Genomic DNA, 24,795 nt, shown 5'->3' on the forward strand with positions numbered 1-24,795 from the left:
AGATTATCCAGCATAATAAAGAAGCAGCAATGGAACAAAACATTGACAATAAGGTTGGACATCTCCATGTTTTCTGGGTTGGCAACTTCAGAAAGACGTTACAAATTATTTGTGTGTGTAGCACATAGGAGAAGTAGACTGGTCTGTATAACACTGATCCAAAATAATAAAAAGGGGGTATTTTGAAGGATTTATGTTTACTTGACTGTGTTCCTTATTAAAAAACAAAACCTTTGAAATGAATAATTGTGATTGCAACATAGATTGCATTCAAAAAAGTTATTATAATATCATTTAAATAACTGGCATTGCTTTTTAAAATGTATTTTTGTTTCTTTTCTGTAGACTTCTAGTAATTTTTCCCCCCTGTTTACCTCTAAAAACCTTTAACCCAGTTTGCTTTTCTATCAGATGTAGTCTTGCATGTCTTCCTGGATTAAAGCTAAACTAAACTGAATGCTGTAGTTTTCCTCTGGATTAATAACTTCAGATTTAGTAGAGTATCCTTGGTGCTTAAGTGTCTGCAGCACTCCTAAACAGCTAAATGCTGTTGGAGGTAGAACAAACCTCCAAAATAATTCCCCCCTCATCCCCAAAATGCCCACCCCTGACCCAACACTTACTGCGGTGCTGCATGTTATGAATAAAAGCAGTTAGGGCTTGAGTACTTTTAAGTGCTCTCATCTGGATTTTTTTAACTCAAATTCCCCAAATGGCAAAATTATAGTAATTTCTCTTTTCTTCTTTCCTTCTCTCTCTCTCTCTCTCTTTTACAAAAAAAATAAGGAGCAATTAATCATTCCAAAAGTGCAAGTATTAAAGGTAATTTTTCTTTGTTGCAAATTATATCCTCATAATTTTCTCCAGTGTTCTAACAATGAAAGCTTCTTGCGTATTAATGCTTGCCTTTAAGTTACATGCCATACTGTTATTGGCTTTATATCAAATTATGTGAGATACAAACTATTCCAATGTGATTTATTTATTTCTTATAAAATATTTCTAGGTCACCTTTCCAGCCCTATCCAAGGCTGCTTACAACAATAAAAAAAATACAAAAAGACGAACTCAGCAATACAAAAGCTAAAATTATCAGATCCCATCACAATAAGGACCAATAAGATATACATATGAAGCCAACCAATAAATCGTTTTTCAGCCAGTAACTTACACACAGTATTCATCTACTTGCACACGTTTATCTAGCAAACAGTGTTGCAGATATCATTAGATGTTGTCCAGGTGGCCAACCCTGTAATCTGAAATCTCATTTTACAAAAAGAGACAAAGACTGACAAAAGACATATACTAGAATGCTGATCAGAAATATGTCAGATACATAATCCAATTAGCTGCTGTTTTACTAAGAAAGATGGTAGTAATAAACATTTGCAGTGCTTCGAGTCCGGTCATAATAGCAATGTTCAAAATGCTTCTCTTTTTTAAAAGTTTTTTTAAAAATATAAAAGGTAGGAAACCGAACTCATATTTTCTGCTTCTCATTCTAGGTTATAACAACCAACATATTTGTGAAGATCAAATCCAGAAATCTCCCCAGTTCTACAGCAGAACTGCTTCTGAATCAAATGTGTATCTGAACGCCTTCCATTATCCTGATCATAATTTCAAGGACCATGCCTTTGATACTCTAAGCTTAGACAGTTCTGACAGTATGGAGACCAGCATTTCTGCCTGCTCCCCAGATAATATCTCCAGGTAAATATTTTTTTTCCAGTAAATTTGACACTTTAAAAATATTGTTTTTTAAAAATATGCAGTTTAAGGGCTTATCCAGCCAGCATCCTAACATTATTTCTAAAGGCACCCTTAGTCCACATTTAGTGGATTGAAGAGGGTCATACAGAACAGTATTTTTCAGGCATGTACATGCATAGTTTCATTGACAGAGCAGAAGTTGCACTTCTCCCTGTAGTTTTGCTACAGGTAATTTCACAGTTTTACATATATTGTTTGCACTGAGGTTGTGTCTAGTTCTCTGCACATGTTAAGGTAACCAGAGCATACCCAGATCTTGTATCCAAACTTATCATATCAACAAAACGACTGGAATCTTTTCGTATCTCTAATACAGAACTGTTTTCTGAAAGTCAGACTCTTTTTTTCTCTCTCCTTTACTAGTGCCAGTACTTCAAATGTTGCAAGAATAGAAGAAATGGAAAGACTTTTGAAACAAGCTCATGCTGAAAAGACTCGATTACTTGAATCCAGGGTAATCTAATATTAGCAAACATTGTTATAGTACAAATTGACTTTGTATCCCCAGCAGGGGTTTGAAAGGGTTCCGTTTTTACAGAATTCGTTTTGAGCTATATCTTTGCTCCTGCTTCAGTCCCTTTTAAAATTACAATTTTATCCACTCGCCACAAATATAAAAATATTTGGTGGTTCTGCCTGAGAAATAGCAGTATAGTACAGAGATTCTGTGCTCTAAATTCAGGGTTATCCTAGAGCAGGCTTCCTCAACCTCAGCCCTCCAGATGTTTTTTGCCTCCAACTCCCATGATCCCTAGCTAGCAGGACCAGTGGTCAGGGATGATGGGTATTGTAGTCTCAAATCATCTGGAGGGCCGAGGTTGAGGAAGCCTGGCCTAGAGGAACAAACAAAACAGGTATTAGGGCCAGTAATAAAGCAGGACATTGTCTAAGATATGCACCCCAAGAGGTCCTTGCAACATGAAATAGGACATTGCAACCAGGGGATATCAAAATGTATTGAGCTGCCTCTGACTCAATTGCACCCTTGCTTGCTCTAAGAGGAACTGGAAGTAGGATTAAAAAATAAGGGGTTAGACAAAAAAGAGATTATTGGACCCTACTGGTCCTACTTCAAGGAAATTCAAAGAAATACAGGTTCAACATTTAGATGTGTTACCTCATCACATCTAAACATTGAATCTTTATATGAAATCCCCTGAAGTACATATGTTCATACGTACCTCCACATGTTGTCATTTGCAAACTTCTATACACAGGTGTTAACTAAAATAATTAAAAAGTAAAAACCTTGACACTGAGGCAAAAAATATTTACTTTTCATTTTGTGCCAAGGCCTCATCATTTATATTTATGTTCGGTTCCGGCATTATTTCATAGTCTCATTTTTATGCGCATATCTTAGACTCAGACACAAGTGGTTGGGTAGTAATAATATATATGTGTGAAAAGGCCACGTTTGTGTCATTAGAACAAGAGTTTAGTTACGATTTGCCATCAGGCAGTACAATACTGTAGAACTGGACCACCGATGAATGAATTGGTAGGGAATGTGTTTGAGCTTGATGTGTATTTAATAGGGTTGGGTTTTTTATGTTGTTTTTTTAAACCAACATATTTCTAATACAATGTTGGTGGGGTGGCTTTTAGGAACGAGAAATGGAAGCTAAAAAAAGAGCACTGGAAGAAGAAAAGCGTCGCAGGGAGCAGCTAGAAAAAAGACTGCAAGAAGAAACTAGCCAGCGACAAAAACTAATTGAAAAAGAAGTTAAGATACGTGAAAAGCAAAGGTCACAGGTAAGAAAATGCAGGCATTGAATGGGAAGACAAATATTAAGAGATGGGAGGGAAGCCCTATTGCAAGCAAGATGCTATGGATTCTCACTTGTGACAGGCCTTGCGTCCCAAGGTATAAAGCAGGGGCTGTGCCAACTTTTTTTAGGCCTGTGAAAGCAATTGGGTTTTGAGTGACTGCTGTGAAGGCCACCCACTCTGGTCGTGTCTTTCCCTCTCCCCTGGATCAGCCACCTCAAGAGCAGGAAAGAGGGTGTAAGCACACAGACTTTGAAATGATATTAAGCCTTTAAAGGCTTCTAGAATGAGACAGATGCAGTCAACTTAAAACTAGGCTGCTGGTAATATATAGCCAGCAGAGGTCACTGTGCTACCTGTCATGCCTTTATCTCCCAGGGTAAATACTGAATACCAAACTAGACAAAGCAACAGAGATCTGTGGTCAGATGTTTCCTTACTCTTTTGTAAAAAGCAGCCACTCTCTCCTCCCTTCCAGTTCTCTTCAGTACCATGGCACTCAGTGGTGGGGTTTATAACTCTTTTACACTTCCACCTAAAGGTTGAGAAAACACACATTTATCTATTTCAGCTTCACATATTTACATGTGCACTTAATATATGTGAGGGGTATGTACACCTTCAAAATGTAATGTGTGAAATTGATGCCTTTGTCAAATAATTTAGACTGAGATTATATATCATGAGGGCTGTCGACATTTGGTTTCTAAGGTTGTGACTAAGCACTCTGTGTGTAAGCGTGCAATAAAAAGCGTAAGTTTCAGATTGGGTACTTTATTTCAGGTGTTGAATGCACATGAATATATTTTATATATAAGCGGAGAAAGGAAAAATATTGATTTTTAATTTTTGCTGTTCCCATTAGTCCCGCCCTTTGACTCGTTATTTACCTGTCAGAAAGGAAGATTTTGATCTACGCAGCCACATAGAGACAGCAGGACACAATATAGAGACCTGTTACCATGTCTCACTCACAGAGAAGACCTGCCGAGGTTTTCTTATTAAGATGGGAGGGAAAATTAAAACCTGGAAGAAGCGATGGTTTGTGTTTGATAGGAATAAGAGAACATTTTCTTATTATGCAGGTAAGTTGTATGGAGCCTACCTATGGTTTGTCTATTAAGTTGCATCTGTGCTGCTACTTGTAATTTAAGTTACTTGTTGCTTGCCTAATCTTACCCGTTTACATTTTATCTTGTAATAACTCACGGAGCTTCCTAATGCTCTGATGCTTCTAGTCACATGACTCAGATAAAGACATGCAGGTAAATCTCTTTTTGCAAACCGAGTCATCCTATCTGTTTGGAACTTTCACCAAGTCCAGTGGGACTTACCTCTTGGTAATACAGTTGTACCTCGGAAGTCAAACAGAATCCGTTCCAGAAGTTTGTTGCGACTTCCAAAATGTTCGGAAACCAAGCATTGGTTGCAGGAAGCTCCTGCAGCCAACTGGAACCTGCAGAACCCGCATTGGATGTTTGGGTTCCAAAGAACGTTCGCAAACCAGATCACTCACTTCTGGGTTTGTGGCGTTCGGGAGCCAAAACATTTGAGTCACAAGGTGTTCAACTTCCGAGGTAAGACTGTAATGATTTGGGTTGCTGTCTCCAGCACCTATAGACTACAATCCTTGTTAGTAATTTCATTCTGTCTTTGCTGTTGGATCATGTGATCCACTGTTTACATTCCATAGTGATAGGAGTGTGGGAATGGAACTCAGACACTGTACTTCCATTCTATGTGCTTTCGTACTCTCTTTCTTCTCTGGTTTCGGACAGAGAAGACGTGTGTGAAGCTGCTGCTGACACTCAGCCATGTTTGTTGTTTTGATCTGCTGTAAATAAAGAAGCTTTCACGATGCCAAATACCTACAATCGCTTCTTGCTGATACTCTGCTAATAGCGTGCCCACGGCTCCACTGGATGTGAGTCGCTGGACACCTGCATACGAGGAAGGAATGTATGCATAATCCTAACCTGTGGCTGGGCTTTATGGAGTGGCACAGCTAGCACCACAGCCACAGCCCCACTGCTTATGCCAACCAGGGCAGAAGATGAGAGAGCAAGAAGAAATGCTCCATCACTGCACCAGCTACCAGGTTGGCACAGCAGAGGCAGATTATGCCCCTTGCTGTCACCTGCTGGTTGCATGGCTTTCTCAGGATGCAGCTGACCCTGTGCTGGCCCTGTCTGTGCCTGGCTCCGTGGATACAGTTTTGTGTGCAGATAAATGCCTGCATATGCTTTGTTCTCCTTTACAAAGCACTCAGATAAGAAGTACTGTACCTATATTTCCCTTTCATGTACATATATACACTGAATTAGTGTGCTATAATAAAGGTAATCTAAGTGAAGAAAGAAGTAGAGGTTTTCCTGGAATAGCTTTTTTTAAACTTCTCTTGTTGTTGGCAAAACATTTTGTATAGATTGATCCTTCAATCCCTTTGGTGGGTTGTTAGTTTCAACTTTTCTTTTCCTTATTGTAGACAAACATGAAACCAAGTTAAAAGGAGTAATTTATTTTCAAGCCATTGAAGAAGTCTATTATGATCACCTAAAGAATGCTAATAAGGTAAAAAAAAAATGTTTTCCTATAAATATATACTTATTTACTCTTTGAAAGTATCATAGTGCCTAAAGTGGGTTAGAACCTAGTTTTAGTAAATCACTTATTTGCTGCCAAGATTTTTTGATGTAAAACACCACTTTAAATTTTTCAAGTATGTACAGTAATACAACAGACAGAAAAAGTGAGACACGTGATTTTGATGCTAGAAATCCCACTACTACTCATTATCATGTCTGTGATAAATCAAGGCAAGCAGAGTTGTCATTTCAGTAAGTATACTGTCAGTATACTGTTTCAGTGCTCCTTCAAAAATTCACAGTGTTTTTACAGTTTTAAAGTGGCTTTTAAGGAGGAGCAGTGAAAACTTGCAGGCCGTGGCACGGAAAACTTGAAGATATGTCTAGTTCCCATTGCACAGTTGCAAAGAACAGAATTCACAGAACTTTCATAGTTGGGCAGAAGAGAAAATTTTGACAGGTGAAGTCTGTCAGGTGGGAGGAAAGCTGTGCCTGTGGAAATTCCCTTGCCTACAACAGTTAAGATTCAGAAATCCTGCCCTCCTGTCCTACTGGCATCTGTGGAAGGCAGAGAATCAGAATCAGTAACACTCACCAACTTAGTAAATTGATATATAAACACATCTTTTCAGCCCCTTTGCACATGTGGGCACAGCAACCAAGATGTCTTCTATAACCTATAGCTTCCCATTTGACCAAACTAGGTAAATGTGGCTATTAAATGAGTGGCTAAGCTATGGGTATCCATATTTTTGGATTCCGGCTTCCATCAGCATGGCCAGTGGTTAGGGATGATGGCAGTTGTACTCCCTGGACTAATGGAAAACCTACTGGTCTGTATCCTAGCTTGCACGACAGGTCTCTGTGGATGGCCAAGGGCTCGTTCATATTTCAGCTTACTAAGTTAAAATATGAACTTCCAATGCATGTAAACTTACTCTGCAGCACACAGGTTGTATTATGCTATTGACTTTATGTATTCTTTTTTCTTTCCTTCCAGAGTCCTAATCCATTGCTTACTTTCAGCGTTAAGACACATGACAGAATATATTACATGGTGGCCCCCACACCAGAAGCTATGCGGATATGGATGGATGTAATAGTTACAGGGGCAGAAGGCTATACCCACTTCATGTTATAGTAAAATGGGGCAAAGTTTCTTTGGCAGGGCATAATGCAATAAACAGCCTCACATTTGGGGAAGGTGGGGAGAAGCCATATTTAATCACGTTGGACAAGTCACACACAAAAACAAGAAGCCACAGGTCAGAAACGGAACACATGCTGTGTACGGGAACATTAATTCTTAGATTTGTTAATCACTGACATAGCAGAAGAAAAGAAAAGCTGCTTAAAAGATTGTAGTGCTCCAAAATGGATAATCAGATCGCCATAAGCCTGGCACAGAGATTCTATGGCAATTTCCTGCACAATTTCCTAATAAAAAGAAACTTCATAGCATAAAAGTGTTAATATACTCATCAGTATTTCACTATTAAGAAATGAAAGGGAAAGGTATGATGTCTGTATTTAATGCACAGAATTTCTGTATAATTTTAATTTCCTTATAGGTTTTATAACAAATTTTTAAAACTACAGTGTGTGATGTTTTTGTCTTAGTTTACTGCAGAACCAAAGATTCACACTGTATAATGAGATTTAGCTTTCATGTGATAGAAAAGCATTAAAACACTTCATAAATATTATTGGGGCATTTCAAAATATTACCATTATCTTCTTCTTTTGAAAATACTGAGCAGAAATACTGTACATGAATTGAGTAACTTCCAAACATCACTCGTTTCACTAAGAGGGCAGTATCAGCTGAAAATCTGTATGTAGAGAGGTTCATGTCCTGCATTTCTTCAGCATCAATGACTATTATTTAAATTCTTGCAACATTACGACATTCTGCCTGCTAAAATTGAAGAAAGAATTTTGTGGGTAAAGAATATTGGTAGAGGTAAGAACTGCAGCTAAAAAGCCAAGACTTTAAAATTATGTGTTGGTGGTTTTAGCATCCCCCAAAGGCAGAAATTTTTCCCAAATGCAAGATTTTGTTGTATATAGCTACAGAGAAATCTTTGTTCAGAATACCCAGGACCTCACATAGGAGATATACAATCAGCCCACAGATGGGTTAGGGAATACCCTGTATTCGCGTTGGAAAAGTTCACAGATTTCAACCCTTTCGCATAAAGACTGTGACAGATTTCAGCGTAACTGAATACCCTCCGAGGGTAGGTTGACAGAAACAAGAAGCTGGGGCAATTTTCTTGGGCACACATGAGACCAATCATCAACCAGACTCCTTCAGTCTGACCAGAATTTTATATGTACTTGTGATGAAAAAGGGTAGGAGTATTTCTATCGCATTTCACCAGGACCAGCAGCTATGTTTCAGTGCCTGAATAGAAGCCATGTAAGCTTACTCTGCATGATAAACAACGCAGCTGCTAGTTCCACTGCCCATTTGTCTTACTGCTACACTCCCAATTCAACCCTCCAGGGTGCCATCACAGCCTTATGTCATCAGTTACCGCATGCATTTGTACTCACACTTTCATTTGACCTGTATTTTGATCGTATTGTGTACCTATTAATTCTCCCAGGTCTGAGGGCTTTTCTTGCCATTCCGCAGTTTCCCTTGCAAAAATCGGATTTTGCCCGCTGAATCGGACCTTACCAGATGCATGAAAAAGCTGAAGAGAGATTTTACTCACCAAGCTTCTGATTCAGTGGGTAAGATCGGATTTTCCCAACGCACAGCCATGAAACAATAAAAGTTCTTGGACCTGGGTGAATCCATCGGTATATAGTTTAATCGAAATACAGGACAAGTGAAAGAGTGAATTAGCCCCAAGACAAGTATTTTATTTTGTGAACCACCATGAGATCTGAGGATGAAAGACAATATACAAATGTAACAAATTATTATTTTCTTTCCCACATACTTGAAACTTTCTTACAAACTAAATATAAAACAAATGTAAAAAAAATATAATACATTTCCCCTTAGCCCAAATACAGTGAATACAGTATTTTCTGTGCCCTGTGATCTCTAAGCAACTGATATGGGAGATTGTAGATCAGTGGTAGAAAAGATGTTTTGAGTGCCAAAAGCACCAGTTTCAATCCATGTCCTCTCCAATTTAAAAGGTTCAGGCAGGTGATGTAAAAAGGCTTCTACCTGAGACTCTAAGAAGCTGCTGTCAGTCGGAATGATAGGTAATACTGGACTAGGTGGTCAAATGGTCTTAATTTTCTATAAGACAGCTTCCTATTATGATATGGCAAACTGTTTTAGACCCAGTGGATCAGTTAAAGTTCAATAGTCTGAAGCTGGCTGCTACATAGCATTCACCCAAGAAAGTCTGAAGTGTTTGTGTAATTGAAGGGATTACTGTATCTCTCTCATAAAAATTATATATTCCTTGAAGATCTTTTCCATTAAAAGAAAACACATTTTAATCCTTAAATATTGTGTTCAGATGAATGATTGAATTTTTAAGTTCAAGTCTGTGTTTGATATTCTCTTTTAATAATCTGAATTTGTAAGTGCCATATGCTTTTTAATGTAGGAAATGAAAATCATTGTTTCTGTTCAAGAAAAATATAGATAAATCACACTCGCAGAAGTGGTTTAAGTTTAAATATATCCTGCATGAAAAGAGCTGTTTGTTTGTTATTGTTAAAAAAAATCACACAATATGGTATGGCCAATAATGTGGTTACAATAGTTCACAAATGCCGCAGTCCTGAAAAATTACGTCCAAGTGTGCTTGCAGCAGGGTTAGAGAACCTTTCTCAACATGAGAGACCTATTCCATTGCTCCCCAGCCTACTGGGGACCACATGTCAATGGTGGGTGGGGCAGAGGCAAAAGTGGGCGGAGCAACTGAATGAGACTGAACATTTTTCAGTAGGCTACATTACAGCCCTGCAGGAGGTTTCTACAGAAGCAGCCTACACAGCTCACCATCCAGGCAAAGAAGAGGCATTAACAGAGGCAAAAACACTCCAGGAGGGTGTGGCACAGAACTGGTAAGGGGTGTGGCCTATGGAGGGGGCGTGGCCTGCATATTCCCCCCCAAGGGCTTCCTGGCCTGAGTTACCCCAGCTCTGACTTGCAGCCTGACAAGCATGGTTTAAGGCTACATTTGCTTAAGTTTGATTAAAGTTCAATCTACTGTGATGTAAGTGATTTTTCAGGAATGCAGTATAAATGATAACATTGTGAATAGAAAGAAAGGATCTCTTATCACAAAGCCTAATTAAAATCCTCTTTTGTAAAAAAAGAAGACGACTGGATAAACAGCTTAGATGGTTTTTTAAAAAATAAAAATTAAGCAGTATAGAAATTCCCATAAATAAAAACAAATGATGTTTGCAATGTTTGAGGATAAATTCCAGAAATGAGTGGCATTGGGTTATATAATTTTTGTCATGTATTTTGATTTTACTTCTATATCGTTTTACAGGTTTTCTAATCTTTTTGTATCTTCCATGTTGTAATAACATTCAAATAAATGTTTGAAAATACCTGATCTTTTATTTTCAAATAATATGTCTGGTTTCTTACAGCAGGAAGCTTTAATCAGTGTGCAGCCCTGAAGGTCTTTAGCTCAGTGGTAGGGCTTCTGTTTGCATTCACCAATCATTATGAGCTCCCCAGTCCTTAGCAGACTAGCAAAATTTGCTGCAGGATACCTAGGGCATGTTTACTGGGCATGTTTACAAGGCTGATCACACCCTATGTGCTCATGCAATCCTAGCCACATTTCCTGCAACAAGAGCGGGGAACATTTCTTCAGCCTGGGGGCTGTATTCCCTTTGGGGTACACCTTCTGGGGAGCCACAGTTGGGTGGGAAAAGAAGCAAAACTTGGTGGAGTAATAAATACACATTTTACGTTTCTACAGAAGGCTAGTTTCTACACGTCCCACTCTATCTGTCATCCATTAACAGAGTTCAAGGACACACATTGTGACCAGCAAAAAAACCCCACAAAAATTAAAGGACAGGGCCAGCCAGATAGTGTGGGTAAGGAGAACCTGTAACTTGAGGACTAGACAGGAGAGCTGCATTAAACTCCCAGGTTCTCCACTCCTGTTCTAGGCCACAAGCCCTCTTGAACAGAGTAGGACGTAAGGTACATGTCTGGGTAGAATCAGACTGAAAACCTTGAATCTATTTTAAATCCCCATTCATTTATTGTGGGTATGGGAACATAGAAAGACTAAGACTGTTCAAGACACAATCTGTTTCTTCAAACACCTAATTCATTGGTTTTCAACCTGGTGTGCCTTGAAGGATGGCCTTGAGCAACACTGGCCTCTGTCCCTCTTTCCTTCTCTCCTTCTTCTGATGCCCTCTCTTGTCTCTGCCTCCCAAAGGCTTGCATGGCTTTTTGTTGCAGCAGCCCCAGCTACAAGCTCCCCACCTGAATGGTGCGCCTCGGGGGCTGGCCAGGGGGTGCTGGTTGCTGGGAGCTGAGGCAGCCTCGGAGTAAGTAAGCAAGCAAGCAGACGATGGGGCCAATCAGCTAATCCACCAGCCCTTGCTGTTGGGAATGGACAGACAAGTGGGATGCCAGGCAGGCAGGTGCTGCACTGGCCTTGTGCTTGCTGTGTGCAAGGCCTGCCTGGGAGCTGAGTGCCCGGTGCTGAAAGGGAGCCTTTCCGCCATGCAGGCCCAGCAGCACCCATTGCTGCCATTGCAGCCTCCCAAGGTAAGGTGCTAGCTTCATGTTCACCTCTGGCCAGTCTCCGTTGGGCCACTAAGGCTGGGGGCATCCTCTTCCCAGCCCCTTGTGGGGCAGGGCAGGAGGCACCTCTATTTGGTGCAGTGAGGGGGGGGGGGAGAGAGAGTTCAGAGACCAGGGGCAGCGGCTGCCCAAAGGACTCTCAAGGAGAGGAGCCTGAGAGAACACTCCACAAGGGAGGGTGTTCAAAAAGGTTGAGGGGCTGCCAGTTCTGCAGGCAAGGGGTGGCATAACTGCATAACTGGGGTCCTGAGGCCCACAGGGGTGCCACAGAAAGAGTAGTTGGTCAAGGGAGCCGTGGACTCAAAAAGGTTGAAAACCTCTGACCTAATTGTATGTGGCAAACATAAACCAATGTGATGATCATTTGAAAGAATGTATCTAAAGATAGATTTTCTGTAGGCTTTCCAATAATAACACTAAGCAGCTACGTGTTTGTACTCCATTAACATCAATTCCAACACATCTTTTAAAGCTGCGTCTTTCACAATACTGAAATTTCTTATTTTAAAGCTATTTGAACATATATGTTGTTTCCTTAATAAATTCAAATTTAATACTGAATTCACTCATATGCTTGGCAGCATATGGGGTGGAGCAGCATCCAGGCAGGACTGGGGTCTCTCTCTGGCAGCAGTCAAGACGCCGGCCTTTCTTCCAAAACCCTTATATTACACCAGACCCCCAGTCCCAAACCTGAGCTAGTCTCCTACAACGTGCAGCTTCTAAGGCTAAGGATTAGTTGGATGTCTGAACACGAATGTGGGGGAATTGCGCCCTAACTGGGGAGAGGCTGTGCAGTTCACACAGAAGCTCACAGGTTCAATCCCCAGCATCGCCACATAGGGCTGGGAATTTTCCCTGCCTAAATCCCTGAAGAGCCTCTTTTGAGTCAGTGCAGACTAACAATACTGCTCTGGGGAAAAGGTGTACTTTTCCCTCCCTAACCCCAAAGCATCCGTCCATAGCGTAGGGAAATGAGTTAAAAATAATTAAACCACCCTCGGGGCATGCATAAGATTCCCCATAGGGAGGTGAGACTGGGAGGGGAAAGCAAAAAAATAAATATAATAAACACGTTTACATCAGCTTCGTAATAGGCCGGTTATTGTGTTATTATTTGGGACAATCTAATACACCGTAACTAGTGTCACCGGAATTTGACGGCGAGGAAGCAGCAACCGGCAGTTTCCATAGAACTGGTTTTCAAAAGGGTACCCCAAAGGTCATCCAGCCCAACCCCAAACTTCCCTCCCATTCCCTCTCAAGTGTTCATTTTTACCCCGCCCGTAAGGTTCTCACTGCGAGCAGTCATGAAGACGGACAGCAAAATCCTGCCTCCTTCCAAGCCCAGCTTCCACTTCCCAGCGGCTCTCCTCACCTTTCCCGCGTTTCCCACAGAACCCTAGAGGGTTTTCCGAGCATGCGTAGTCTAAAACCGACAGGCTCCACCCACCACCACCTGGCCATGCGCATGCGCGCTCGCTTCCTCGCCGAGCGGCCCGAGGGGAAAGGGCGCTCGCTCGCGTGTCTGTGCTGGAGGGCGATGGCGGGGGCGGCGAGAGTCCTGTGGCGGGAGAGCCGCCGCCGCCGCTGCTGGGGCCCAGAGGCCGCTCGAGCGACGGCGCTGGTGGGCTTCCCTCAGCTGCCGGGTAAGTGCGAGGGGGCGTGGCTCGGCCGGACGGTAGCGCGATGGAAGCGCCATTCCTCCGCCGCCTCTTTTTCTTCTTTCCGTGGGTTCCTTCCGAGGCTTCACGCGGGCGAGGCTCCTGCGTGGCTCCAGGTGTTGTCGGACTCCATCTCCCCTCAGCCCCGTGGCGAAGGATCATGGGAGTTGTAGTCCGACAACTGGCGGGCAGCCAATTCCCTCCCCCCCCCATCCGCGTCCTTGCTGGGTCAGGCCAATGGCCCGCCTAGTCGGGCATCTTCTCTCTCGGTGGCCACCTAGGTGCCCCGGAGGGAAGCCAGCAAGCAGGATTCAGAAGCGCCTCTGGCTCCAAACATTAGCGATCGTTTTTTGTTTCCCCCCCAAAAATTTTTTATTAAATTTTCCACAATTACAACAAATATAACATAAAAAAGGAAAAGAAAACACACAAAAGAAAACACAATACAATATTTAAAAAAAAGAAATCTTAAACACATATTCCTTGAAAACCTAATTTCTCTTACATTGTTAATTGACTTCCTCAAATCCCTCCCTTCTGAATTTCATTAGATCTGCATGTAACAGCTCTCCAATATCATTCTTAAACTAAAATTATATCCAGCAATTAACTATCTTATTCTCTTTTCTTACTGTTCTAAATCCAATTTACTTGCAATTAAATCCTAATTTAATCCTAGGCCTTTTTGGTGCTTTCAAGTCATTTCTAATTATTTATATTACAATATTTATTCAAATAGTCCTTAAATTTCTTCCAATCTTCTTGATATTCCTATTCTTTCTGGTCACGGATTCTTCCAGTCCCTAACCCTAACCCTGACAAGCAGTAGCCATCGTGGCCGCCAGTGGTCCTTTCCTCCATGAATTCGGCCTTTTTTAAATGCCACCCGAATTGATAGCCATCATTGCCTCGTGCCTGCCCAGCCAGAGGCGGACTACGAAGGCTGCCTTTGTGGTGAGAAAAAGGTGGGAAGAGAAAGAGAAGTTGGCAGCCATGAGGCTTTAAAGAAAGGCCATGGGGTTCTTCTGTCACTCCGGATTAAACACTCTTGTGTCATTTCTGTGTGGGCACTGGCGTTGCGCATGGTGTGGACAGGTGGCCACACCACTTCCCACCGCACTGTTTTGTTTTTGCAGAGACAGGCGAGTCCCTGGAAAGAGCAGACTAAGCCTCCCTTCCTCCTGCCCAAGAAATCACACTCTACCGTAAAGCTGATGCAAGCTTGTTTGAAGTTACAAGGTTTTTCTCATGTAGTCTCATTTTGAAGCACAGGCCAGAAGACCCGGACCTGCTTATTATTATTTGTACCCGGCCCATCTGGTTGGGTTTCCCAAGCCACTCTGGGCGGCTGCCAACAGATTAAAAACAGAATAAAACATCACACATTAAAAACTTCCCTAAACAGGGCTGCCTTCAGATGTCTTCTAAAAGTCAGATAGTTGTTTATTTCCTTGACACCTGATGGGAGGGCTTTCCACAGGGCGGGCGCCACTACCAAGAAGGCCCTCTGTCTGGTTCCCTGTAGCTTTGCTTCTTGCAGTGAGGGAACTGCCAGAAGGCCCTCGGCACTGGACCTCAGTGTCCCAGCTGAATGAAGGGGGTGGAGACACTCCTTCAGGTATACTGGACCGAGGCCATTTAGGGCTTTAAAGGTCAGCATGGATACATATGCTATAATTTTATTGTTTTATTTAAATAAATTGTTTAAATTGTTATTAGTGTTGGAATTCTGCCTGGGTCAGAGGAATGTGCCACAAGCAGGCACCGGCAGATATTCCTGTCGACCTCCCCGCGTCTCCCAACCTCTGCTGATAAGCAGGCGAGGTCCGGCGATTCTTCTCAGATGTATGAGAGGAACACACCGTTCTTCCTCTCTCCCCTTTGGTGTCCCCAGGACGGGGAAAGAAGCAGACAGAAAACTATTTACATCATTTATTTCTGCCTCTTACATCAGTACAGAGAATCATGTCTGCACTCAACAACAGCAAGAAGAAAACTCCTCCCACGTACATCCAGTACGGGTCATATGACACACACACACACTGAGCTAACATCCGGTGCTCAGTACAGAATGGACTGCCCCTTTGTTCCCATGGCAACAGTCACAAACATCCTGTCTGGCTTTCCAGCCACAAGCAGCTGGCTGAGCTGCTAGAGCCTTTGCTTGCTGCAGCATTGGTGCTTTATGGTAACATACTCCCCCTAAAGTATCAATGTGTGCTGCGAGCAAAGCGTCATCCAGAGAAGAAAACAAACAGTTGTTATATTTATAACATCCCCCTGTTGTTTCAGTTCCACCCTTGGAACTACCCGCCACTGGTTTAACCAATGTACCTCTCTGGTTGTGTGACTTCGCATTACCTCGGTTAACAACTCTCTGTTGTGCCTTTGTCTCTGACTCAGACACAGCTTCAATCTGTCCTTGGTCGTTTACAATAGCAACATATGCAAGGTTAGCAAACTCCTTTGAATACCTCTTGGGTGGTACACCCTTCGTTGCTCTCTCAGACCTACGTAAAAGTTGCTGCTCTTCTCTGCTTTCTGGTTCAGCCTCTGAACTCTCTGGAGAACCAGTACTAAGCTTAATCAATGGTTCATCCTCCTCTTCTGAGGGTCTAGTCATTATGTGAGATTTCCTCTCAATGACTGTGACAACTGAGCTGTCTGAGCTATCGCTGTCATCATCAGTACTACTGAACTCAATAAGATCAAACTCATTATCATCATCATCATCAGAATCGTCACCTGTGGGAAATGTCTGTACTACCCGCTCTTGCTTTGGAGCACTCTCTAGGAACTTTGTGAGAATCACCTGACCAGATTCAGACAAAATTACTCTGTAGAGACCCTTTTCATAACCCACAAAAATGCCTCTGGCATTCTTTACACCACCTGGAGCTTCTGTTCTCACATGAGACCCGAAAACCTTAAAATAGGCAACAGAAGGTTTTCTTTTGAACAGCTTCTCAAAAGGAGAACATCCCAACTCTGTTGAGACTTTTCTCAGCCACACATGAAGATAGGACGCTAGCGATTCGGCCCAATATTCATGTGGCAAATGTGAACTCAGCAATTGCGCATTCATTCCCTTTTGCAATTCTTTGTTCACTTTTACACAGACCCCCCTATTCCACGCTTCTTGCGAAACTGCCACTTTGTGGTCTATCCCTTTTCCATCCAGGAACTTCTGAAACTTCTGTAACAGAAAAACTTGTTTGTCATCTGTGAAAAGACAATCAATGTTAGCATCATGCATATTTTTAACCTTGTCACAAAATTCCTGAAACTTTTCTAAAGTTTCTTGCGGTTTCTCCATCATATAAACCCAAGAATAATTAGTGAAACAATCCACACACACAAGGTAAAATCGTGCACCGCCTCTAGATGGTTCTAGAGGACCAATCACATCAGCATACACCCGCTGAAATGCTCTGTCGACCTTCTTGGTCTTAGTCACCTTCCTGGTGCTCACACTGGTCTTGGTCACCCCTGCAAGAGAGATTTCGTTAGAAACATCAAAAGAATTACATTTCATGTAATCACTTTGATCAAAAGTCAACAAATACAGTCCATCTTTCTCTTTGGCAGTAAGAAACAGTTCTCCATCTTTGTAGATCTTGCAGCTTTTAGCATCATAGGACAGTTTCAGTCCTTTCTTTGCAATCTGCGACACGCTCAGCAGATTAAATCTCAGTTCTGGAACCAGGTAAACATCATTTATAGTCAAGTTCAGACTCTCAAGATACACAGTCCCAATTCCAGTCGCTTCCAACTCCTGACCGTTGGCCTGTTTCACAGTGAAGCTTTGCTTCTTCAACGTCGAAAACAGTCCTCTGCGGGCACAAATGTTTTGTACAGCCCGTGTCGATTATGAATGCGTTCCCAACATCTGGCGTGGTTCCTTTCGCCATCATAGCCTTTGCAGGTTTCACCTGGCACTTGGTACGGCTTTTGCCTGACGCCTCAGGCTTCGTAGAGCTGCTCTTTGCTCCTCTTGACTGGCCGGCTTCTTACAGTTTCGCTGTAGATGCCCAGTCTGTCCACAATTGTAGCATCGGACAGCACTCAATGCTACTCCATGCTCTCCAGTAGCATCAGCAGTGGGGGAATTAGAACTCTGTTCTTCCCTCCCCCTGTCTTTTTCTTCCAGTGCAGCAAGTCTGTCGTGTTCATTCAGGACCACAGCACAAACTCTCTCCGCGGTCAGCTGCGCGGCCGGTAGGGAACCAAGCTGACTGGCAACAACCTTGTAGGTGCGGCTAAGGCTGTTTATCATCATGAAGCAAAACACTTCCTCCTGAAGACGAAAATTGCGTTCCACCATCTGTTGACGCAGAAACTTCATTTCTGTCAGGTGCGCTTGAACATCTCCATCAGGCGCAAGTCTCAGATTGGTCAATTTCTCAAAATACAGCAACGCTGAAGAACCAGCATCTCTCTGATGCGTTGTACGCAGCGTGTCCCATACCTCTTTCGCATGTTCTAAATGCTGAACATGCACCAACTGATCATCTGAGACACACAGAATTATAGCAGTCCTGGCCCTTACATTCTGTGACTCCCAACCTCTGGTTGGTGCTGCAGGGATGGGGTTTTCAATTACATCAAAAAGCCTCTGATTCTGCAGCAGGGCCTTCATCTTTACAGACCAAGATGAATAATTGTCATTGGATAAGGGAGGTGGGCAAGGCAAACCTCCCCCTTTCTTGGCATCCATCTTGAAGCCAAGCCTCCAGCTCACAATGTCAAACAAACTGCAAAATCCAACAGTTGTTTTTTCCTTTCTCACGCAGCAAACTGCAAATTGTTTGTGCTTTTTGCACCTGGCAGCTAAACTCAGGCTGCTATTGAAAAGTCCCTTCCAAGAGCTCGTAAACCTTGTAGCCAAAACATTCTCTGGTTTTGTTTCGCTTTCCCAGGCTTACACTCAGAGTCCAGCCCCTTTGCCAGTAACTTTCCAACTTTCCGTTACCTAGCAACAATGCATTTCAATAGGACTTCTTATCTACCACAAAAATTTGTGGAATGCAGGCTTCAGCCTTCAAGCTGCAGGCCTCTTCTCCCGGAGCTCTTGTTTTCTTTGAAACGCAGCTCCGTGAACCAGGGAATTAATCTTCCTGCGTTCACACTTTTAGCCCGAAATGCAGCATACCTTGAACTTTGTTGCTCTGGAAAACACCTCTTCTTTCCACCAGCGGTCTGTGGAGCCTCTGGCTGCTTTCAGACGCTTTTCTTCCTCCTTGGAGCAGAGGAGGACAATCCACCAGCCTCTCATGCAGATGTCCGATGAATCGTAACCATCCGAAGGCTGCCACTGTTGGAATTCTGCCTGGGTCAGAGGAATGTGCCACAAGCAGGCACCGGCAGATATTCCTGTCGACCTCCCCGCGTCTCCCAACCTCTGCTGATAAGCAGGCGAGGTCCGGCGATTCTTCTCAGATGTATGAGAGGAACACACCGTTCTTCCTCTCTCCCCTTTGGTGTCCCCAGGACGGGGAAAGAAGCAGACAGAAAACTATTTACATCATTTATTTCTGCCTCTTACATCAGTACAGAGAATCATGTCTGCACTCAACAACAGCAAGAAGAAAACTCCTCCCACGTACATCCAGTACGGGTCATATGACACACACACACACTGAGCTAACATCCGGTGCTCAGTACAGAATGGACTGCCCCTTTGTTCCCATGGCAACAGTCACAAACATCCTGTCTGGCTTTCCAGCCACAAGCAGCTGGCTGAGCTGCTAGAGCCTTTGCTTGCTGCAGCATTGGTGCTTTATGGTAACAATTAGAGGAATGATTATTTTTCTCCTTCCAATAAAGTACAGCAGGAAAGCTGTCCAAATATAAACAGTTAACTTATTAAACCTCACCATAATTTCATAATTGTATGTCTATGTATTTCTAATAGTATAACCAAATCAATAATTTTTGATATAACTGTAAAAACTACTCTGAAAATTTATTATTCCAAAAATGAACATTCTTCTGGTTGTGAATATTAAGATTACAGTCATACCTCAGGTTGAAGTTGCTTCAGGTTGAGCGTTAACAGGTTACGCTCCACAGCGACCCAGAAGTAACAGAATGTGTTACTTCCAGGTTTCGCCGCAGACGTTCAAAATGACGTCATGCGTGGAAGCGGCAAATCGCGACACACAGACGCTGGTTGTGTTTGCTTCAGGATGCAAACGGGGCTCCGGAACGGATCCCGTTCGTATCCAGAGGTACCACTGTATACCAGTAAAAATGAGTCTGTCTATAAAAAATAAATAAATTTTAAATCGTCTTTCTGACTAGTGATTTAAATCAAATCCACCCTGATGTTGATGGATGTGCGGAAGGTAAATTTAAAAAATAATGGTTTGTTTATTTTCTGTATATGCGTTAATTTGTTGTATAGTGTTTGTCAAATCAATGGATATAATTTTAAAACATTCATATGATTCTTATTTCTATGATTATCTACCTCAATAGATGACAATGTTTGCATATGATATGTGTGTTGCACATTCTGGTCTCTGGATTTGTTTTTGTTTTTTACTTTGAAAACAATTATAGTGAAAAGTTGCAGATAGGACTGTTCACCAGCTGACTTCAGACCACTTCTAGCTTTTGCAAATGATATGTATCAATACTGTCAATAGGCAAAATATACATGGCTTAGAAATGTCTTCTGTTTAGGTTGCAGACAAAAATCCTCACACAGTTTTCTTAGCCGTCCTGATAATCCAAACCTAGCCTATCACAAGCTAAAAGGCAAGAATCCTGGAGTTGTCTTCCTCTCAGGTTTTCTTTCAAATATGAATGGTAACAAGGCACTTGCACTCGAAGACTACTGCAAATCAGTGGGCCACGCTTTTGTAAGGTATGTCTTAGAAGTATATGCTAATTAAATGCAAACACCGTTCAATAAATTACATTGATAAATTATTATTATTCTGAACCTTCTGTAAATGTTAATGAAATGTATTCCAACTCTTTGTATTGTTAATGTTTTCCAGACTTTGCATTTTGTGACCCTGTTGAGTGTCGTTTGCGCAATCTATGCTTTTATTGAGATCCCTCTCTTGCCTAATTTCACAGGTTTGACTATAGAGGCTGTGGAAGTTCAGAAGGCGATGTTAAAGAATGTACATTGGGAAAGTGGCGGAAGGATGTACTTGCGGTATTGGATGAACTTACACAAGGACCACAGGTTGACTATGTCTTTATTTTTAAACCTAGCATAAAATTTTCTCTCAGGTACAAGTACAGGGGTTGCTAGTGTGGTGTTCTGCTTCCTGAAATTAAGCTCCCCCTCCCTTTTTAAAAAAAAAGGTTTCTGCTGTAGCCAGTAGAATTGGTTGTGCAGGGTTTGTGGTGCCTAAATATCCCCACAGTTCCGGAAAGGTTGGCAGCCCCTCTGAATGTAGTCCAAGCCCTCTTTCGTGAATAAAAGTTGTTGAATATGTTTCCATTTTCAGCCTGTGTAACTTTCAAAGAAGCAAACATATGCAACTAAACAGTTCCACTAGCGCAAGGAGTTTCCCCTCTCCCTGCATGCCTTACAAATATGCCCCAGGGAGATGAGAGCACCCCTGCAACAGATTTAGGGAGCACCCGAGTAGAGAGCAGGAAGTTGCATGGCACAGCTAAAACTCCTTGCACTGGAGGAACTGTCTAACTCAGGGGTCAGCAAACTTTTTCAGCAGGGGGCTGGTCCACTGTCCCTCAGACCTTGTGGGGGGCTGGACTATATTTTGGGGGGGGAAATAATGAACGAATTCCTATGCCCCACAAATAACCCAGAGATGCATTTTAAATAAAAGGACACATTCTACTCATGTAAAAAGCACACTGATTCCCAGACCATCTGCAGGCTGGATTTAGAAGGCAATTGGGCCGGATCCAGCCCCCGGGCCTTAGTTTGCCTACCCATAGTCTAACTGGATATCGCTCACGTTCCCACAGTGCTGCTGGGAATCTGGCTTCTGGTTGATAACATTTGCTGGATGATTGTTGTTCATGAGACAATTGAGTAAAACTGCTTTTTTAAAAGGTTCATTTGAAAGCATATTTAAGCATGTGTGTTACGCAGCTCTAAAATAAAATTTTAAAATATGTTTAGAGCAATAGAGCCAACATATTTAAACCACCCAAGAACGATGCTAAGTAATAACAGCCCCCCCAAGGTACTGATTGAAGTGCAGAAGGTACAAGACTGCAAATGTGCTTGCCATGTCAACTGGTGTTCATATTCTCTTGGACAGTCCTCATAGCACTTAAAGTGGCTTTATCTCCTGACCCTTTTTGTTTATGGTGGCACAGTTGATTAACGAGCTCGCAATAAACTAACGAATACTGGTCTCACATTAAGATTTTAGTTGGTTCCAGTTTGGGCGGATGGTTGATGCTTCATGCTGCAATTGCTCGTCCAGAGAAGGTGGCTGCACTAGTTGGAGTAGCTGCAGCGGCAGACTATCTAGTATCAACTTATCAACAGCTTCCTGTAGAGGTAAGGAGGAATAATAAAGCTTTCCTGATCGAAATAGGCACTCTTTTTTTGGGTGTAGAAGTAGTGTTCTGTCTTAAGAGTACACAGTGTATGTCAGACAGAAAAAGCACAGAAAACAATTCTTCCTACTTTTGCAAGCCGTTTGAGGATTGTCAAATAAACACTTCACATTTTTAAGATGCCTTCACTAATTTCTTAAGTGACCCTCTTTTTTTGTACGTTTTACTTCACTACCTAAAAGGATTTTGTTATTATAGACAGCATGTGTGTGGAGAAATGTCACTTACATGACTGGGCAACAGCTGATTGGCCCTGTGGCATTGACAGTACAGGGTCCTACAGGGTTCCATCGTGTCCCCCAGGCTCTTAAAGGAGTGCTCATTGGGGCAGAGCTTCAGCAGTGGATTTGACAGTGAGGTTGGGGTTCACAGGTATGTCAGCAGCAACATTAGATTGGCTCTGCCGGTGTGTTTGTGTTGCCACAACTTTAGCATCAGTGATGCTATTTCTGGGAGGTCTATTGCTGTGGCTCCACCCACTGAGCAAGGCTCTCCTAAGCTATTTAACATCTCTATAAAGCTGATGAATAACATTATCTAAACCCTATCTAAGAATCTGGGTTTGTTCACTTTCCAACTGTTGCAGATTGTAACTTGTTAACTTTCCCAACTAGATCACAGTGGGAATTATTAAGAATAGATCTGGTCCTTTGCACCTTCACTTGAATATTCTGCTTTGAGTTTTATTTCTTCTGCTGGTGCTTGGTGTGACAAGTCCTGAAAATGGTTTTTGGATGTATTGATAACTGAAGAATCTTCATAGTGCATTGACAGCAGAATCAAGCTTTGTCCTTCCTAGTTTTTTGTAGCCCTTTTTCTTAACCAGTACACAACTGCAGGTTGAGCTTGTGACAGTTATTTACTTGATAAAAGCACTACTTTACATGTGGCCTATCCCAGCTGTGAAAAAGATTTGTTTTGAACTTCCTCTCCTACTCTTGGTGTTCCTTTGATGATGCAAGTCCATAATTATGTGATGGTGAGGTGCTGATATCAGTTAACACTTGGAGAAACTCACCTTAGGATGGAGAGTGACTTTCAAGTCCTGCCTTGTGAGTTTAGTTTGTAATAGATATATATATATAGATAGATATATGTTTTTATTCCTAGTTAAAAAAGGAAATTGAAGAAAAAGGTGAATGGAAGGTGCCAACCAAGCACAACGAAGAAGGGGTTTATTCTGTGCCATATGGACTCATCCAGGAAGCAGAAAATCACTGTGTGTTAACTAGCCCCCTTCCCATAAAATGTCCTGTGAGGCTTATCCATGGCATAAAAGATGAGGATGTCCCGTGGGAGACTTCTATGAAGATTGCAGAACGCGTTGTTAGCACAGATGTGGATATTATTCTCCGCAAAGCTGGTCACCATCGGATGAAAGAGAAGGAAGATATCAAACTTATCATATACACAGTGGAAGACTTAATTGAGGAGCTCAGCACTTAGCATGAATTCCCTAATGAGAGGCAGAGGAAGTTTACATGGGCCCTGTTGCTCAGTCAGGGCAGCAGGACATTTCAGAGGGTAACTGGTCAGCTAGATGCACTTGGAGCCCTACCATGGTTTCCTTGCTTAGTTTTCTTCTCTTTTTTGTAAATATTCTTAATGATGCATTTGCACAAATAATAATGTGAAGAAAATGCTGCTGTTTAAACCCTTCTGCTCAATGCAAATCACCACTGACCCTTTTATGCAACATACATTTCCTATATTTTTGTACCCAGGTATTTTTGTGCCAATGATTACTACTTGCAGTACGGTGTGACTTTTTCACCCTTTTGTACACCTTAAAAATAAATATGCATTGTAAAGTTTTCCCACTTGAGTTGTGAAATATAACTTGACAAGTCAAACTTTCTAGAAATGTACCTGAAATATATGTGCAATGTTTGTTATTTCTAGCATGAATGAATGCACCTGGTTTTCATAGTGTAGAGAGAATGTAAGGAGAAAGCATGCTTAATATTGAATTATTTAAAATGGGTTTCAATTATTGATGTACTTCCTATAAAGGAGTTACATGCCACTGGAACTGTTCCTTATTATTTTTTAACTCAGTCACCAAAGGAAAAGCAAAAACAATTATCTTTCCACCAAAGAAGGAACATGTGTTGGGGGAATTTCACGTTCAGAAGCCTAAACACAACCGGAAATTAGAGTGAGTGGGGCTTGATTCCAACTGTGTGTAGGGCCTAGTACATGCAAACAAGTCAAAGATTGCTGTTCCTTTTTGATAAACTTCTGTGGGTAGTCTGCCAAAGAAGATCAGATTTGTAATGTGGACTTTTGTGTAATTTCACAAGCCTGATCTTGTGGTTGTCAGTGCTTCCATTTGCCAGTGGTGAGATCGTCAGGCTTTCCAAAACAGAAGACCTGGTTTGCAAATAAAATTCTGTTATAGGAATTGCTCTGTGCTAGTTATAAGATTGTTACTAAATAATACTGTTAGACATGTAGTCTTGAGGAAGCCATTCACCATTGAATCCTAAGGTTAACATTTCTCACAGTTCTTGGTTTTTGACTACACAACATACCCTTTCTTAGGTGAGGGGAAGCAGGTCTTTTATCATTCATTCCTAATAAAAAATTTTTTATATAAAGTTCATTATAATATTAAAAGATTTATACTTGAAGCCACATTTCTGCAGCAGAAAGGCAGTATTACTAGATCATG

General features: G+C 41.9%; 2 protein-coding genes and 1 long non-coding RNA gene across 11 annotated transcripts in view; 2 read left to right on the forward strand and 1 right to left on the reverse strand.

Annotated features, from left to right (window-relative positions):
- Window positions 1-8,970, reverse strand: part of LOC308475644 — a 27,712-nt gene extending 18,742 nt beyond the window's left edge. The window contains exon 1 of the long non-coding RNA XR_013985333.1: window positions 8,855-8,970. This is a non-coding gene — a long non-coding RNA (uncharacterized lncRNA). The remainder of the gene's footprint in view (window positions 1-8,854) is intronic.
- Window positions 1-10,418, forward strand: part of PHLDB2 (pleckstrin homology like domain family B member 2) — a 73,301-nt gene extending 62,883 nt beyond the window's left edge. For 6 of the 9 annotated variants that reach the window (XM_081002636.1, XM_081002635.1, XM_081002640.1 and 3 more), the window contains 7 exons: window positions 787-822; window positions 1,509-1,716; window positions 2,140-2,230; window positions 3,385-3,531; window positions 4,412-4,631; window positions 6,032-6,117; window positions 7,132-10,418. In XM_081002636.1, the coding sequence (XP_080858762.1) occupies window positions 787-822; window positions 1,509-1,716; window positions 2,140-2,230; window positions 3,385-3,531; window positions 4,412-4,631; window positions 6,032-6,117; window positions 7,132-7,272 (929 nt within the window). In that variant the 3' untranslated portion in view covers window positions 7,273-10,418. The remainder of the gene's footprint in view (window positions 1-786; window positions 823-1,508; window positions 1,717-2,139; window positions 2,231-3,384; window positions 3,532-4,411; window positions 4,632-6,031; window positions 6,118-7,131) is intronic. The other 3 variants (XM_081002638.1, XM_081002641.1, XM_081002643.1) reach the window with 1 other exon arrangement.
- A 2,960-nt stretch (window positions 10,419-13,378) lies between these two features.
- ABHD10 (abhydrolase domain containing 10, depalmitoylase) lies at window positions 13,379-23,937 on the forward strand. The gene is made up of 5 exons (XM_081002766.1): window positions 13,379-13,547; window positions 20,250-20,433; window positions 20,652-20,763; window positions 21,925-22,062; window positions 23,232-23,937. Exons 1-5 carry the CDS (start codon window positions 13,442-13,444, stop codon window positions 23,565-23,567), a joined length of 876 nt encoding a protein of 291 aa, XP_080858892.1. The 5' UTR covers window positions 13,379-13,441; the 3' UTR covers window positions 23,568-23,937.
- Window positions 23,938-24,795: the final 858 nt, after the last annotated feature.

This window comes from Podarcis pityusensis (assembly GCF_964106645.2).
Source record: "Podarcis pityusensis genome assembly, chromosome: 4".
In the NCBI taxonomy this organism is placed as follows: Eukaryota; Metazoa; Chordata; class Lepidosauria; order Squamata; family Lacertidae; genus Podarcis; species Podarcis pityusensis.